At 37.5% G+C, this 18804-nt stretch overlaps 1 protein-coding gene across 7 annotated transcripts in view; it reads left to right on the plus strand.

Annotated features, from left to right (window-relative positions):
- DCAF6 (DDB1 and CUL4 associated factor 6) overlaps positions 1-18804 on the plus strand; it is an 81712-nt gene that overhangs the window by 21070 nt on the left and 41838 nt on the right. For all 7 annotated transcript variants that reach the window (XM_051780045.1, XM_051780048.1, XM_051780046.1 and 4 more), the window contains exons 3-10: positions 1028-1120; positions 4597-4782; positions 9457-9570; positions 10646-10781; positions 12683-12897; positions 15224-15317; positions 16597-16716; positions 16956-17201. In XM_051780045.1, coding sequence (XP_051636005.1) covers positions 1028-1120; positions 4597-4782; positions 9457-9570; positions 10646-10781; positions 12683-12897; positions 15224-15317; positions 16597-16716; positions 16956-17201 — 1204 coding nt within the window. The remainder of the gene's footprint in view (positions 1-1027; positions 1121-4596; positions 4783-9456; positions 9571-10645; positions 10782-12682; positions 12898-15223; positions 15318-16596; positions 16717-16955; positions 17202-18804) is intronic.

Below are 18804 nucleotides of genomic sequence, written 5' to 3' on the forward strand. Positions count from 1 at the left end.
CTCCATATGATCCACCTGAAACAGCTAACTCTGATTGTGCAACTCACCCCAACTAAGCTTGCAATTAAAGCAGTAACTAAAATGGGTGTATTTATTTTAAACAAAAATTGGTTTTGTTTTTTGGGGGGCTCAGAATGAAACATTTGAATTAAAAAAAACACAACTAGCAAAACCAAAAAGAAAAGGATTTAGAACAAAGTTCTTTTTTATTAATTTTATAATCCATTCTGATTATTCATACTAAGGCAGTTGTTCTGCCAACAGAATATAGCCAGCAGAAAATGATGATGGCTGCAGTTTGGCACTTGAAGGTATTTTAGAGGCTACTTGAAATAATAATGGTCATGCATGCAGTCCTTGGTGCTTGTGCATGAGCTGCTGCTTGGAGGATACTTTTTGAGCTTCCTGGACTTTGAGTGCTTTCACAGCTTTATTTCAGTGACACCTTATAAAGCACAGGCTTGTGGAAAGGAGAATTGATAAGGAAATATATTGTAAAGCTCTTCCAATAAGATTCTGTACCTCCCTGTAGGATTCTTCTTTCCCAGCATACTCTTACTTTTCAAAAGGGATCTGGGATGGATGCTGCTTTTCCCTGAGAAAGTGTGGCCAGTGAAAAGTGCACAAAGCAATGGATGGTCAGAATTTGGATATGGTGAAGCCACAATAAAGATTGTGATGCCCTCCAGATCAAATTTGGAGAACTCTATGGAGTAGATTTGGTACATTAAAACACCTGAATGTGTAAAATTGTGGCTACTGAGGCCCTTGTGGGAAGGCTTAATTTACCTGATGAACTCTTGAGAAGCAGAGGGAGTAATTGAGATGCCTTATCAATTTGTTTTAAAAACACAGATTTTTTTTTTATTTTATTTTATTCTTTTTTGGTGCTAGCTACTTAGAAATGACATCATTTCATTTGAATTTCTTAACTCCTATTTCTGTAGTGTTGGGTGAATATAGATGTTTTAATACAGGGAAAATTGAATTGCTCTAAGCCTAAACAAGTTTTTTTTAATTCATGCAGGTGAATACAATTTGTTGGAACGACACAGGAGAATATATTTTATCTGGCTCAGATGACACCAACCTGGTAATTAGTAATCCCTACAGCAGAAAGGTAGGTTTGTTTCTGGATACTTGCTAATTTTAAAATAAAGCGTAAGTTATTATTTTTCAACGTATTAAAGTTCTTTTTCACTCTATTGGTTTTCAGATATTAATTATCATCTGACAGAGATAATATCATGCACTTCACAGTGTTTATAAATGGGAATAGAACCCCACAGTGCTTTAAAGCCTTAGTATTCTAATCCCTTGTGACATAGGTATTATCCCATTTTACGGTACGTGGTCTGGCACAAAGGGAACATGGTCTCACAACAGATTAGTGTCAGGACTAGAAATAGGATTCAGTAATTCCTGTGAAATCTTATCGTCAGATAAATCATTTTCCTTTCACTTTCGTTTTAAAATATTGTATTGGCCTTTGCTCTGTGTGATGTACTGAGTTGGTGTCGTTGAGGTGTCAATCTTGATTCAAAGGGTTCACTCCCACTTGAAATTACATTGCCTTGTGTGTACCTGTGTGTGGATGCAGCAGAATTTGTACTGATACAAGGGAAGGAGGTGTGTGAAGCAGAAGGTGCTGTAGAGGTCTCTGCCTTTCCACTCCTTCACTCACAGGGGTTACGATGCAGTTGGATGGTTTCCAGAAATGCCAGCTGGCATCCATCAGGTAGTAGCAGTGTCCCACACTTTGCTCTTTAAGGAACTGCTGTAGTTTGATGGAACAGATGCTCTGAACTCTCCGTCCTCTCTCCCGTGCTCGCTCAGAGGCTGAGAACTAAACCCTGAAGATGTGATAAAAAAATTAAATGTGGGGAGAGAGCCAAAATGCGTGGCTGTGATGGTGGAAGGGAGTTTGAGTAGAAGGTGATATTTTGCTTTCCTGAAGAGTTTTTGGGGGAAAATTATAGTGATTTGGAGAGTTGCCTGTGCCTATAGATAAGGCCATTTTCCTTACTTCCCCAAATAAATCCATACCTTTCAAACTTCATCTCTTCTCTTGGTGTCAGTCCGACAAAGTTCAGATCAGTGTCATTAGACTCGGATTTCTCTTGGCCTGGGAGTTCAGATGAAGAAGAAAAGGTGTCTAAGACAGCTATGAAGTAGATGATGGATATATTCCAAAGTGAGTGGTGTTGGAGAGATTTGCAGAGGAAGAATTTTTTGTGCAAGTAAAGGATGTTCAATATTACTTATTGTTCAGGGTTTATTTTAATGTCTTACTATCAGGTAGTTGCTACATTATTATCTTACTATATATTATTGCATTAAAATAGTGTATTGTTTTAATAGATGCAGCAATTGAAGCTTTATACTTTCATGGGAAAATTTTGGGTTTTTTTCTCCATTGTGTACTACTGCTTTACTTAAGCCTAATAAGAAATATAGGAGATGTCTTGTTTTCTTATTTTTTACAGTTAGCTGAGTTATTTATTTTACATAACTTCAGAGGAGGAGATAGATTTTTTTTTTAATTACTATTATTTTTTCCCCCCAGTACATGCAAATGCAATTATAAAACAGCAGGTACTAGCAAGAAGACTTAATAATCAGTTTTGTTCCTGAAATATCTAGACATGGGATTTTTAATGACTGTTAGAGCTGTGTTAGCTGATTTTCTCTGGCTTGAATAACAGAATCAATACAGGAAAAGGGAGCAAATTGGTATTGGTATTAGAACTGTAGTGTAATCTGTCATCTTGGCAAATACCCTTATCACCATATTTTCTGTTATGAACTAGCTAGAGCAGCAAAAATAGACTTCACCCATCAATGCAGTGTCCTGTGTTACAAAAATATCTAATTTAATAAGGAAGCATTTCACAGAATGGGTGAGGCTGGAAGGCACCACGGCGGGTCACCTGGTCCCACCTCCCTGCTCCAGCAGGGCCATCCCAGAGCACAGGGCACAGGGCTGTGTCCAGGCAGTTCTTGGGGATCTCCAGCGAGGGAGACTCCATACCCTCTCTGGGCAACCTGTTCCAGTGCTGGGTCATTGCACAGCAACGAAGTTCTTCATGTCCAGGTGGAACTTCCTGGGCATCAGTTCCTGCCCGTTCCTCTTGTTCCATTGCTGGGCCCCCCCGAGCAGAGCCTGGTCCATCCCCTGCCCCCTCCCTGCAGCCCCTGACACACAGAGATGAGGTTCCCTCTCAGTTGTCTCTTCTTGGGGCTGAACGGGCCCAGCTCCCTCAGCCTTTCCTCATGAGAGAGTTGCTTCAGTCCCTTTATCATCTTTATCAGGACAAAAATATTTATTTCATGGTAGCAACAGTGTGAAATCAGAGGTGGGATTGACTCCTGACATCTTTAGCTGTCATCTGAACTAGGATACCTTATGGACTTCTTGTTCTGAGTTGCTCTGATACAGAGTTCCTAATTTCTGTTGAATATGTGTTTTTTAAATGTTTTCAGTAAAATGCAGAGATCTGAACAAACCTTTATTTATTGAAATAAAATTAATGGATTATATTTCCTGAGTCTGATAATTATTTTTTTATTTTTAACACTAAGCCATGTGTACCATTCAGAATATGCAGATATACTGTTAATCTTTCTTTGTGTGAATTATTTAAAAGGTGGGAAATAGCACTTCTGAAATGTTAGGCATGAGCTATTACTAACAGAACAACTTCATTTGCATAATGTTTTCTTTGATTAAGTTAATTGAGTGGAAATTTGGAAGTAATTTTCATACTGTAAACAACTTGGGAAGTATTTTTTTCCCTAATAGAAGTGGTGAAAAATGCAGTTTGGTTTAAGTACTGCAGCTGGGGGAAATAAGGTAAGAATAGAATGTTCACTAGTGCACAGGAAAGCATATGGAGGGTTTTTTCAGTTTTGATAGTCTAATAAGAAGTATGTTAGGAAGTATAAAGGGTCACCACAAAGTGTTTAAAATCAGCTGTGATGGTGAAGTAAATCATGTGCTTCTCTGCTTGTACTGTAGATGAAAGACATTCACTGTGACCAAGTCTTGGTTATTGCCCTTTAATCATGTTCTTAAATGTTTATTTATTTATGGCTGGTTTCAAAACATCCTCCCCTGTAAACTTCAGCTTTTCTTTTTAGAGTGAGTTTGTTTTATGAGTAACATCAATTTTTAAAGGCTATAAAGTTGACTTGAATTACAATGCTTTGTTCTTCTTGACCTACAGTATTCCAGGTCTTCTAAATCTCTGCTCGTGGCCTGTTGGCTGCACCATCACCCTAGACTAACTAACTAACCTGATGTGATATATAACAAGCACTGTAAAAACAAAAGGTGGCACTTGCATTCCAGCCCTTTTATTTTGCAGACAACTGCGTGCAAGTGCCTAAGTGAATGTCTCTTGTGGAACCACTTTGTTCTTGGAAGAAATTCAGTGTAAAAACAGTTTCTCTGCTCTGTTGCATTGAGCTGCAGGTCACTGGCAGCCTGTGCATACCTCATGTTTCAAAGTACCACACTCTGTTATTGTCCCATTCTTTATTTGCTCGGAGAACATCAGCCTGGTACAACCTTCCCTTTTTTCCTTCCTCCCTCAGGTTTTAACGACGATTCGCTCAGGACACAGGGCCAATATTTTCAGTGCAAAGTTCTTGCCGTGCACAAATGACAAACAGATTGTATCCTGCTCTGGAGATGGAGTCATTTTTTACACCAATGTTGAACAAGATGCAGAGACCAACAGGCAATGCCAGTACACCTGCCACTATGGAACCACCTATGAGGTACCTCACACGAGTATAGGATCATTTAAGATGGGGAAAATACATATTTTCTTGTGCTGTTGCCCAAGATTCTAACCAGAGCACTGAAAATTTTATTTCAGTGAGAATTATAGAACTTTTCTTCTATCTTCTTTGAGGGGTTTTGTTTTTCCTTTTTTTCTTTTTTTTTTTTTTTCTCTTAGAGTAGGCTTTAACAAAGAAATGTACTGTCTAAATTAAATGGAGGACTTTCCAGTTGTTAAGACACCCCTTTTTTTTGCAAATATGAATTCACTGAATGAATGTGCTGCAGAGCAAAACCGATTTAAATTGTGTTGTGAATTTCTTCCTGAAGTAAGTTGGGAGGTGGGAGCAATGGCTGTTTGCATTTTTATTTTTATTTTTATTCTTCCCCTCGTGCCCTCCCTCTTCTCCCCCCCCCGAATTTTTCAGCAGTTTAATGCCTTTTTCATAACTTAAATCCTTCTAAGAAATGCTTATTTCAGCATGTGTGAACAACTTAGTCTGAAAACTGTGTTTACAGTTTTAGATAATTTTTCTATTGTGTATTCTAGTTAACTCTTTAGCTGTAAGTTTAATGACAGTGTTTTCAATCCTCCCTTGGAAGTTTGGTTCATATAAACTAGGCAAGTGAAGGAGTAAAGTGTTAGTTAGCTTAGGAAGATAATAAGATTTATTGATCTTTTTTTTTTTAAATAGTTGATCTATATATTTTTTACAAGTAGCAAAATGTGCTGCTTGTAAAACTTAGTGTGGTTAAAATAGGAAAAAATACTATTTTCTTCTTAGGTTATAAATGTTCCCCTTTTTTAATTATTTATTTGTTTGGGGTTTTTTAATACTTCCACAGTATACACACGGGGAAAATAATCCCAAATCCATCTCTTTTTTAACTATTTAGCTCAGATTTCAAGTTGTTAGATCTCTTTCTTTGCATGTTAAGTGAACAAAATATTTTAAAATCTCCGCTAAAAACAATTGGAGTGTATGAAAAAAGAAAGTGGCTGAGGTACTGCCATAATTAATTTTTGATCATGTAGTAAAAGTATCCCTATGGTTGTAATTACACATGTTCCACTAACGCCTTTTGTCAAAACACATCCTGTCTGCAGGGTCACTTTTCAGGTCAGTGGAGTGAACCCTGTGATATTCCCTCTGTTTCTGGGATTTGTGGTTTGGTTTGGTTTGGGTTTTTCCCTGGGTTTAATACAAGGCTGGGTATTTTCAGTTTTGCAAAATGTGATTCCGGATCCCAGGCTCGCATCGCCTGCTGTTATTTTTGAGGGTTTTTTTGATTGAGAAGCCTGAAGTGCCTCTGTTCTCTCTGAGGTTGACTATATATAGCAGTCTGTGCTGCTCTGGGAACTGCCCTCGTCGATTGGGTGTTCTCTGCATCGGAAAGAAAAACCTGCCTTTTCACAGCAACATCTGGAGACTGAGATGCTGCTTCCTAAATCTGAAATGTCCTTGTAGGGGAGGGTGTCTGCCAGGTCATTGTCACTTCCTGAGGAAATCAGAACTGAAAGCAGCTGCCAGTTGTGGTTGTGGGTGAGGAGCAGTAACAGGGACCAGAACTGGCCTGTCACAGGAGATGCAAAGATTGTCTCCTTGCAAGGTGTTGTTTGTCATCAGTGGTGATGGTGTGCACACTGCAAGCTACTGAACCAGATGATAAATACAAATGTCGTGGATACAACAAGTTAAACTTGTCAAAACAAACCAGTAACAGTTTAAAAAATATTTTAGAAGAAATATGGAGAGCCCAACTGTCTGGCAAATGGAGATGCAAGTTTTATTGTTGTGCCTAGAGAATGACTATCACTGAACAGTAACTAGTTGTAGGAGTGTAGGTGTTTTTTTTTCAAAATCATTACTTGAAGAGGGCAGGGACATTTGCCTGCTATATTACACAGTTAAAATGATCTTATTTGGGATGATTTTTATTCAGCAATTTGCTTTAACAAAATGCCACGCAGTAATGCATGCATTTAATATTCAAGTGTCAGGTTTAAGACACAGTAACAGAATTTATAGCCTTTATAAGAAGTATTTCCCAAGATGTATTATAAACCTTTGCTTTTTGAAGAGAGCTCGAATTTAAATATGTTAAACATATGATTATTGTTGTTTTGAATGACAGTAATGTGATACAGTTTGGTTGTTTATAGTTTTTAAACACAGTTAATGGAAGGAATATCAAAATCCCTGCATGACAATGATTATTTTAACAACTGTGTCTCTTTCTGAAGTTATTTTTCTTATCTAGTTTTGCACTGAGGTTTAACATATCTAGATTTGAGCTCCCTTTAGAAACATAGGTTTATAATACATTTTTGGAAATTACTTTTTTATAAAGGCTATTAATTCTGTTGCTGTGTCTTAAACCTGACACTGGAACACCAAATGCATGTATTACTGTGTGGCATAGCAGACCTTTTTTTGATCCTTGGCACATGAAATATAATAGAGCAAATAGCAGGGAGTTTTAAACAAATGGCTGAGATGCAGCTTCAGCTTCTGACATAACCCAACCTTGTCACTGGGAGTTTTCTGGAGTGGGAAGATAATTTCTAAATATCGTGATGTTACTGCCCAGCTGTATGTAACCACATCATCACATTAAATATAGAACTTTGACTCACTGGATTCTCTAAATAACAAAAGCTAAGAGCTGCCCCTGAGGTACTAATTCTAAATTTGAATGTGGTTTGAATTTGAACTGCTCTTGAAACTTGGAGTTTGTGATTGTTCAAGGCATTATAAAAACATCCAGCGAAACAGAGGAATGTGGAAATTTGTTTAGATTGTGATAAACTCTGAGATAATTGTACGATTGTTTTTAATTCTGGGTGAGAAGAGAATAAGTAGAGAGAGGGGGAGAAGTTCTTGAGACATGTTTCTGAAGAATTTGTTGTTTATACAAGGCCATGACAAGTTTATTTTTACTCAGCCAAATGCTTTTCTTTGTTGCCCTTCATTAGGAATTGCATTTCAGAAAGAGAATGTACTTTAACGGACAACTCTTACCTTCGTATTTTAAATACAGTAAAACAATCACATAGCTATATGCTTTTAAAGTTAAATAAAAGACTTTTTTTGTAGTTACTATAAAGGGGTTTATACATATATAAGTTCTTGTTGAACTTAAATGTAGTAACAACGACTCTTAGCTATTGGAGTCTGCAGGTCTCTGTTTTAGTGCTTATAAATTACTTAACAGATTTGTAAACACCATACATGAAAGTTGGCACGTGCAAGTTATGTTACAAATAGCATTGTGAAGTAGCATTAGTATGAACAAAAACAAAATAGAGCTACTAGAAATAAGAGCTTCCCACATTCAGCACCACTCCTGGAACAAAGCAAATATTTTCACTGCAAGCTCTACCTGGGAATCCAGCAAACGTGCTGGAGGAATTTAGTGGACTGAAGAACGATTGATGGCTTTTATAAGGACACAAATAAAGTTAATTTGAATGAAATGTGTAGTGAAAAACGGTCTTTTAAATATGTTACACTAACATGTAGAGGAACAATGGTCACAGCTCAGAAGTTTGTTGTTCTGTTGTTGCTCAAACCTTGACTTTGTTCTGCCTGTTGAACTTCTTGTTGGTCAGCACAAGGATTTGGCACAGCACACATTGTCTCAGTACTACAAGAAATGCTGAATCCTGCAGTGATTACCTTTGTAATCCCACTTTAGGTTACAAGATTTATAAATATCCTTAAGTTACTTTTAATAAGAGTTTGGGAGGGGGGGGTGGAATAAATCATCCCATTCAAAACATTAAAGAATCACTCATTTACTCTCTGTTGAATGAGTGTATTGCACTATTAACCATTTGTGTGGCTTTATAAATTTCTGTGAAGTTACTGGTAGTAGCAGCAGTGTAGTTCTACCATGTTCTCTGTTTCCTGTTTGAGAGGCAGTGTGAAAAACGTGACATTTCCTGTGCATTCACTGACCTGTGGAATTCAGCTTTAACATTTTGGCCTCTTGCCTTTTTATTTTGTCTTAAGGAGGCCTTCTTGAATTAAACCATACATGTGGGACTCCATCCAAGCCTTCCCTACTTGGAGTAGGGCTGAGCTTAGGAATACAGTTCAATACAGTGCTCTCCTAAAAAAAAAAAATTAAAAAAATAAATTGCAGTGAGGGGGTAGGTTAGTAACAGCCTTTATTGCAGAGTTGCTTCAGGGGTCTACTTAGAATGTAAAGGAGTGGGCAATGAGAATAAAACCCATTTAGTATTTTCAAGTCGTTCAGACTTGAGGGTTTTGTTTATTATTGTCTTCTATTACTTGATAGAGAATAAACTGAGCTTTTGTTGAATGATTACAGGAAAATTGATTAGTTATCTGGAAACTGATAGCAGTAAATGTATGTTGTGTGTTAAAAGATAATAGAAATATCTGTAAGCTTTGACCTACAGATATTTAATCTTATGTGACATTTAATAGTCTACTTCAATAGTTCAAACCTTCTCTTGAAAATAAAGAAACATCACCAGTTTTTTGGTTTTCCTCTTTATTTCAGTGGAAAGCTGGACTTGAGTAATAATTGTTTCAGTCTGTACTGCTGCTCAAAATGTTGATGCTTTTATTTTTAAATTAATGCTATTTCTGGCTGTATTCATTCTTCTATTTTTTTCATTTTTTCTTTCTTTTGTGCAGATTATGACAGTACCAAATGATCCCTATACTTTCCTCTCTTGTGGTGAAGATGGCACTGTAAGATGGTTTGATACTCGAATCAAAACAAGTTGCACAAAGGAAGATTGTAAAGATGTAAGAGTGAAATCTTTTAATAAAGATGACCTAAATGTAGAGCTGTACATCATACAAACATAGGATATGAATTCTGGTAAGGCTTTTAGAAATAATAGGTTTCAGGGTCGTTGGTGGAGATGACAACATGTTTCCCAAGAAACAATAACAGTTTGGGGAGTCTTTTTATTTTTTTTTTTTAATTTTAATATCTCCTTTGGCATTTTTTAGTTTACAAACTTTGGTGTGAGGCTGCAGATAGGTAGAAAATACTTTACATTGAAATGGAATCTCTTGGTCTGATTTACATAAGTACTATAGAGTGCAGAGTTGGAGGCAGAAAATGAACCTAGAAAATCATCTGCAGCCTTGTGTTCTTGAGCATCCTTTGCCCCTCTGTTAGAAAAGATTTGGTAATGAATTATACTACCTCACTGGTATTACTCCCTACAAGGTAAGGTATTGGTGGTGTCCACTGTGCTTGGATTTCAGAAACAGTTTTAGTATTGAATTGGAGAAAAGCTACCAAAGTATGGATTGCTATTCTTGATCAATTTTATTCTACTTTGTGCATATTGACCAGTTCTAGGGATTTCTGTCTTCCTTTCCTTCCTTCCTTTCCTTCCTTCCTTTCCTTCCTTCCTTTCCTTCCTTCCTTTCCTTCCTTCCTTTCTCCTCTTCTCCTTCCCTCCCATGGATGAAACTGGTCCTTTAATGAATTTAAACTGTTTCTGTGTATTTAGTACTCTCCTGACTCAACAGTTACTGTGTTTCAATATGAAAATCCAAAGTGCAAACTAGTTTATAAATCTGTGGTTGCTGTATTTGTCTGTTTTTAAATGCTCATTCAGTGTTTCTGTTTTGGTTTGGTTTCTTTTTCAGTCGATCTGGAGCTAGTTTTCTTTCTCTGATAGTTCTCCTTCTCTGCAGTGGCTTTTCTGATAACACATTTATGCTCAAATCTTCACAGGGCCAGGCTTAGTTTTTCTCAAAACCTCCTTGACTAAGAGCCCTGTGTCCTGAAGTAAAAAAAACCAGAATTGTACTTCAAATGTTCAGAGCTATTATTTGAATGCTGCATTTTTGTTTGTTGCAGGATATTTTGATAAACTGTCGCCGTGCTGCCACCTCTGTTGCCATCTGTCCCCCCATCCCCTACTATCTGGCTGTGGGTTGTTCTGACAGCTCAGTAAGGATATATGACAGGAGAATGCTTGGCACAAGAGCAACAGGTAGGAACCAAACTTTGGAGTAAGCTTTTCTAACCCTTATAGCATTTCCAATTTCAGGTTCTTTTTTTTTCCATAGTGGATGGTGGATGAGAGAAGTGTGACACTGCATGAGGTGTAGTTTTCTGCTCTGGGATCTGTGCTTTGTATAATAGTCATTTCACTCTAATATTTGCTAATGCAGAAATCTTCAAGTAAGTAAACTTAATCTCTTCATGCATTGAACACTGAATGCAGAAAAAGACATTTTGTAATGTCTCTTCTTTTGTCTCAAAACACCTGATTCCAATCATTGCAGCCTGCAGTGGTGCACCTGAATTTTAATCAAGTTCTTATCTTCTTTTATTCTGCCAGGCTGGAATCTCTTGCTTCTTGTGGAAAGAGATCTTAGGAACTCCATAATATCATGCAATATACTCAACTTTGCAGTAGTTACTGCTGTATCTAATATAATTTCACTGGAAAGCCTCAAATTCTCCAAGTGAAACCTCAGTGTGCTTCAGATGCTTACCTAAGCATTCTATTTAAAAACTGCAGGTGGCAAGCAAAAGTGTTGTATGTAATTCTAACATATCTCTTGCTTAAAATGTATGATCAATGTCTATTTGGACACACAGGAATTAATACACTTAGCTGTGCACACACATTCCTGCCCACAGTCAGTCACAAAATCTGTCATTTTGTGCAGCATTTTTCTGTTTCTGATTGTGTTAGAGGAGAAAGGGAACACAAAAGATCACTTAATAAATATATATAGAAATATGTATATATAACTAAAAAATAAAAAGTACCCTTCTCATCAGACTGAAATTCTATAAGAGCCCTCCCTTTCATCAGAGAAGTCAGCAAAATTCTGTGAGAACTACCTGAGGAACAAATTTTGGGGCTTGACTAAAAAGTCCTGTATGTGCTCTTGTATTGTAACAATACAGGAATAAGATGAATTTGGTATGCTGGCCTATACAATAAAAGAAAAGACAAGATTTTGAAGACTGTAATTTTTTGATATATTGGTATAGTGTTCTGTTGTTTGTTTGAGTTTGTGTAGAGTTTTTGTTTTGGGGGTTTTTTTGTTTGTTTTTTTAAGAGGTGAAGCGTTCTGCATCTACTTGTTGATTTTCATTTAAAGTTTTCTGTTTCATTCCTTACATAATGTGAGATGATAAACTTTGAACTTGTCTGTGGTCGAGGACAGACTGTTGCAACAGATAGGCCATGTGGGAAACAGTTACATGTCAAATTAGGGGATTTTGGGACAGTCAGTTTTTCTCAGTTTTAGAGCTTCTTATAGGCAACTTTTATCTGCTCACAAACTTGTAATTCTAGAGTTTAAGACTGTTTTAGTGTGTGGATTGGAGGTGACTTGTCAGGAAAGCGTGATAAGTCCAATGTAGTGTATAGTTCTGCAGCTTCAATGTGACAGTATTATGCCTTGAAGAAAAATTGTTTGGTTTTTTTTTTTTAATGGGTAGAAAAGAGAGGTATGTCCTAAATTTTCAAAGTTTCATATAATGAATCCCTTTCTAACTTATGTGTAGATACAGATTTGTGTTACTATTTTGTAAATGTTTTTAATTTGTAAAATTTCCATTTGTTCTACATTTGACAGATAGCATCCACACACCATCATGGGGTGGGTATGTGATATTGTGTGTGTGTTTTCATATTTTTATACGGACATAAAGTTTGTAAACAAAAATATGAAAGAACAGTAAGATCTGATATGTCATTCTTCAGATAAAATGTAATGCAGGAACTGCAGGATACGTAGCTTTTCCCTGATTATCTTTTGCTGGATATTAAAGAAGGAGTTTATTGAAGCTGTTGAAAATTCACAATAGTAAACATGTCATTTCTTTTTCTTCCTTCTCTCCTCCCCCTCCTATTTTTTTTTCCCAATAAAGGGAATTATGCTGGCAGGGGCACTGTTGGAATGGTGGCACGTTTTGTTCCTCCTCATCTCAATAACAAATCCTGCAGAGTAACATCCCTTTGTTATAGTGAAGATGGGCAAGAGATCCTCGTTAGCTACTCTTCAGATTACATATATTTGTTTGATCCCAAGGATGACACAGCACGAGAACTTAAAGTTCCTTCTGCTGAAGAGAGAAGGGAAGAGGCAAGTGATTAAGATGACCTGTTTCCTCGTTTTATATTTGTTTTGCTGCAGCACACAAGAAATACAATCAGTTGTATTTCCCTTTAAATTAATCTGAAAACAATATTGCTGTTCATAGATGTGGCAAGTAGATTGTGTCACAAAATTTGTGTATTTATAATATGTATTTTTTATATATGTATTTGTTTCCAATATTTTGCCACTCTGGTTTTCTTTCTTGTCTGGTTTCCCTCTCAGAGATGAGAAAGCATCTACATGAATCTTGGGTTATATGACCAGCAAGGTCACTCTTGTAATAGAGGTGTATGCTCTGTTATTTTCCATGCCACCAAAAACACATTCCTTGAAATCAAGTATTGATACTCCTTGTTAAAAATTACCATGTAATGACACGTACGAGGGAGCACAAGATGTTTAATGACACATATGAGGGAGTACAAGATGTTTAGAGGAGGTGAGCCACTGTTACTGAGCACTATTAAAATCTTCTGTAGTGTAGCCAAAACTCAAGCAGCTGTTTATCAGCCCAGCTACAATGTTGCTGACCCTTCCAGTCTAAATTTTCTGATCAATATAAAAAAAATGTCTTTAACTACAGCAAAGTTACGTTGTGTCTCTCCCCCTGCGCTCCCTCAACCATCCACTACTTCTTTTTTCAGTACAGCATGACTTTGCTTCTAAATGCTTATTCTTTGTCCTTGCTGTCATCCCTGAAACAGTTGTTGCTTGGCTCCAACCTTTACAGCACAGGTGAGGTGCTGAGAAGGTGTCTCTGGTATCCTCCTGTATCCACCCCTGCTGCCAGCCCGTGCCTGTACTATAGGTATTTCTACCTCACACACTCTAGTTAATTGTTATTCCTGTATATACCAAAACTGTTAACAAGAGTTTGTTAACACCACACATCTAGGCAAATCTAAGCAAAACTAAAGCAAATTAGATGGTAGTTTGACCTGGTCACTGGACAATCGCTGCTGCAGCTAAATGAGCTAAAAGGATGCTCCAAGCAATTAAAGTCCAGCCAAAGCCTGGCAAGTGTCAGGCTGGTGTTGCTTCAGTGTCACAGCCATGGCTGGGCTGTACTCACTGGGCCAGGGGCTGCCACTACTGGCACAAATATTGTTGATCAGAAGGGCTTTGGATTCGTAGGACCGGGGAAGAATGTCTGAGTTACACTGAAGCAGGAAAAAGCAAACAGGAACCCAGAAAAACCCATGAGATGCACGGATGGTTCTGCACTTCTCCCTTTTTCCTGTGGAATGTTAATCTGGTCTGAAGCAGTTTGGTGGAGAATTGACTGCCCAGTTACTAGAGAGAGAGAGAGAGGATTGTGACCACCTGTTACCAACAGATCCTATGTATTCTTTTGTTTTTTAGGCACAGAATATGTCCTGTGATCTTTTCTTGCCAAATCATTTTCCTTAAATGTTATTTTCATTTCAGCCTGGCTTTAAGTTCTGTAGAGTAGAAGAAATGTAAAGACTTCTTCCTGAATCTGCTGGCTCATGGAAGTTGACACTTTAATATGCTTTCACCACAGGGGCTTTACATTTACTTTAAAATTGTCAGCACAGCTATTCACTTTTTTTTCTGTTGTTTTGTTTTTTTTGTTTTGGTTTGGGTTTTTTTTGTTTGTTTTTAAACTGAAAATATCCAGCCAATACACTCAATTTCAAACTCAGAGCTGCCTTTCTGAATGTTCAAAGCATTAACTGTTTCTCTTCAAGTCACTGAAAGTAACACTCCCTATAGAGTACTTGTTTTGTACTCTATATTTTGTAATAAAAATGTTTTAAAAATTTAGAAGAAAATAGGTTAAAAATAAACTGGAGAGTTTATTTTCATAAAATTTTCTTGTTTTGTTAATGTCTGACTTTTTTCCTTTTTTCTTAATTGGAATCCACATTTCACATGGTTTTTAATGTGAAGAAATGAATATTTTTGCAGAATTCAGGCTGAATTCAGAAAACCTTAATTGTTATTGTTGGCTGTGGAAAGCCTCAATTAACATAATAATGTTATTATGACATAAAATACAAGGTGAATTAGTTCTGAGAGGCATTGATTTAGATAGTTGTACTCCTGTGGAGCTAAAACTCTTGCATTCTGTCAATGCAGCACTGTGCTTATTCACAGTCCATCTGAACATGTGGCTGACACTCCATTTTTTGGTGACGGATACAAATTGATGTGACTTAAGAAAATCGTGGTAGTGCATTTATATTTAGACTTTAGAATTCTGTACTGTCCAACATGAATAGCTTTGTAATGCCTTTTTTTCTTTTTTTTTTTTTTTTTGTTCCTTTTTTTCTCCCTCCCCCCCCAGTTAAGGCAACCTCCTGTCAAACGTCTGCGGCTCAGAGGGGACTGGTCGGACACTGGGCCAAGGGCAAGGCCTGAGAGTGAGAGAGAGAGAGATGGTAAAAGCTTTTTTGCACTTTTGGGTTTTGTTTTCCATTTTTTTCCTGAAGTATTCCTGAAAAATGTGCTTCAGATTAAACTGTCCATGCTTTAAGAATCAGCCAAGATAATTTCCTTAGAATTTAACACAGAACTGCTACTGTAAAATGATTTTTAAAAATGTCTAAATTGAAAATATTCTTACCAGAAAAATTATTTTGCTTCAGTTAGGCTGATGCAAATAAAGGGGAGTCTGTTTCATTGTCGTTGGTCAGGGAGTAGCACAAACACTTATTTCTTTTTATTTTGCAGTCAAACCTCACATGCAATCACAGTTACAAATGAATTGCTCTTTAGTGGTTACATTAGGGGACTGGAATTCAAAGCAATAGGATTCTAATATTGTATCTTTCACTGCCTTAATGTCATTTAGTCGCACAGGATGACTAAATTTTTTATGCATGTTTATAATAATCCCAATTGCTTGGGATTTCAGGAGATAGAACATTTCCAAAGCCGTACTTGAGTGTCAGAGAATGGGATACCAAAGCCCGGCAGAGGACGCTTTGCCACTCATCTTACTCTTTATCTGTTCCTTTTTAAATCTGACATGTTGAGGGGTTCCAAGTACTTGATTCTAGTTCCCTTAGATCTGTCTCCCTTTTCTGCCTACAGCTTCCCTTTCCAGGTTTTCTGTGTTGTTTTTCTCATTTTCCTGATTCCCCAGAGTAGAATAGAAGTGTTTAGCTGTATAAGATTAGTGGTCCATGTGGAGTAGGATCCTGTATCTGACACAGGCAATGAGAAATGCTGTTTAGGGAGAGAACATGAGTCTGTCCTCTTACCTTAGTCTGTCTTTGTTGCTCCCCCAGTATTTGGAATTGGTGGATTAGAAACATTAGAGGGTGTGTTCCCATCTCTTCCTTTAAAATCTCCATGTAGTTCTGTTACCTGTGAGTTTCAGTCATCTTTTTTTGAACCTGTTGGTATGATTTCCTATGGCATCATTAGCCACCTTTTGTCTGTTTTCCTTGGCCACTGCATTCCATTTTTCTGTGTTTCAAGGCTGGAGCTCCTCTATTTGGGGTACAGGAAGAGAATGAGGGATCCCAGCAGAGAATCAGAGTCCTGCAGTATGGAAATGAGGATAGACATTGGGATCAGGTGGAAGGGCATTGTTACTTGGCAGGGGGTGGGGGTGTTGATGTGTTCCCCTTCTCCATTTCTGGAAGAAATGAGGGGGGAAATGTGCACTTTGGTAAACCTGTAGGTAAAACTTTAGCATTACTTATTTTACAGGGGAGCAAAGTCCCAATGTGTCTCTGATGCAGAGGATGTCAGACATGCTGTCCAGGTGGTTTGAAGAAGCCAGTGAAGTTGCACAAAGCAATCGAGGGCGAGGAAGATCACGGTCCAGAGGTGATTTCCTTCTTTTCCAGAATAATAATTACAACAGAAAGTATGTTTGTACTGGATGTACAGGCCTGGAATATCAACCTTCCTGGGGTGTGAACTAAAATCTTTCTAGTGCACTCTGAAGAGCTGAGCACTTTCATTTGCCATAGGAATGGTAATGCAAAGAGATCTTTAGAGATAGAGTAAGCTTACCTTTGGGCTCTTGTTTTTCTTGCTTTTTTTTGTTTTATTTTTAATCAAAGGTGGGACTAATCGGACAGATGCTCCTGCTACCAATAACATACCACCTAGTGCAGAATCAGAAACTGCAATGGAAGTAGATGGTACCGAGCAGCTTCCATCATCTTCCTCCTCTACAATGTCAGCTCAAGCTCCTTCAACATCATCTTCAACAGAAAGTCCCCCTTCAACTTCATTACTGTCCTCTCCTGATAATGAACAAAGGCCTTCTTTAGGGGCCTCAACTCAGCCTGTGCTGCATCAGTCTGGTGAGAAGAAATCCATCTTGTCATTGTTTATGAAAAATACTTCCAATAAGAAACGACTCTATTTTGGGATATTTTGGTTAGTAGATCACAGTCTGCTTTCTTCCTTGCACACCCTTAATGAGACTAGATATTTTATAGGTACCAAGGGATTGCAGCTGTGGTTCAAAGAAATAGTAAAACATCAACTGTGTACATTTGTCTCACCTTGCATGACATTCCTTTATTGGTTAATGAATTATACTACGTATTGATATTTAAGTTTGTACATCTTGAAGAAATTCATCTGTATTTAATACAGACTTACATTCTTATTGTGGGAAAAAGACAAAAGTATATCCCACTGTCGATGTCAAAAACTAATTTGGGCACCTTATGGTTTGACTTGACCTTTTCCATCTCAGTGAAGGAAAAGATGCCACAGCCTTTAGAGTTGAATATTTGCACAAGAGTTTATTTTTTTTTAGTTTTTTGAAGTGAGCTTCTAGGCCTCACAGTTGTGGTGGAAAGGCTGATGTGCTCTGAAAGACCTACAGGGTCAGACCTTTTGTCTTATTCTGTTGTAAAAATACAAAGCTGTTTGTAACTGGAAAAGATGACTGATAAGCATCTTCAGGCCCTAAATTTGGTGTTCTGGAGTATAGGAGAGATGGAGATTTTCCCAGGGAGAGTGTGCCATTCAGTGTACTGTGGCTGCTGTAGCCAAAGTCTTTGGGACAGGTGAGAAATGATGGGGCACCTGGTACCTGAAAGACAGGGAAGATGAAGACATAAGTTGAGACTCATGAGACATGTCATTTTTGCTTTTCAAACCTTGCAACTAGTCTGATACTTATTTAGAGGAAATAAACAGTGATCAGAAGCATGACAACACACACAGGGAATTCAGAAAATGCCAGAGGGTTTATTTAGTATCAGAGGCTTGTAGTCACCTATGATTTGTATTAGTGTTGGTGTGAGCTTGCTGCAGTGTCAAGTTTTTTCACAGTGCACACACGAGATGATTAAGGGGTCTACTCTAATTCAGTATAACCCAGTTTAGCTGCCATCTTGGTCCAGAGGGATAGCCACTAAACAGCACTCATACCATTACCAAAGGTTCATTTTGATCTATTTATTTATTTTTTAAAATATGCAGTATATTCTGGAAGTTAGAGTGACCAGGAGAGTACCTACCATATTAAAAATAATTGCTTCAAGCTACATCATTGAAACTTTGTGGGTTGCATAATGATAATGCACTAGAGAGCATTTTTAGAATTGTGATGCATTTTCTAGCCTGCATTTTAAGGAATCTGTGGTGACCAGAAAAATATTTTTCTCTGAATCTGCCTACATTTCTAAGTAAAAGTTTATTCTGCTAGCATGAGGTTGTTATTTCTTGATCCAGCTCTTCTCTGAGAGCATTTCCTCTTTCCCAGTGTTACTTTGGACTTACGATTCTCCATGTATTTAGTTTTGAAAGGGGTAGTGGTGGTTGTTTTGTTGACAGACAGTGGATATACTTTGCAATTTGCTGTATAATATTTGGTAGGCTCTTTGACTGTACCTAAACAGGGTGTCAGATTGGCTGCTTAAAATTGTCCACAGGACTCCTGCAGGAGCA

The sequence above is a fragment of the Manacus candei genome, unplaced genomic scaffold (assembly GCF_025592945.1).
Source record: "Manacus candei isolate 608988 ecotype Guabito, Panama unplaced genomic scaffold, ASM2559294v1 h1tg000014l, whole genome shotgun sequence".
Classification (NCBI taxonomy): Eukaryota; Metazoa; Chordata; class Aves; order Passeriformes; family Pipridae; genus Manacus; species Manacus candei.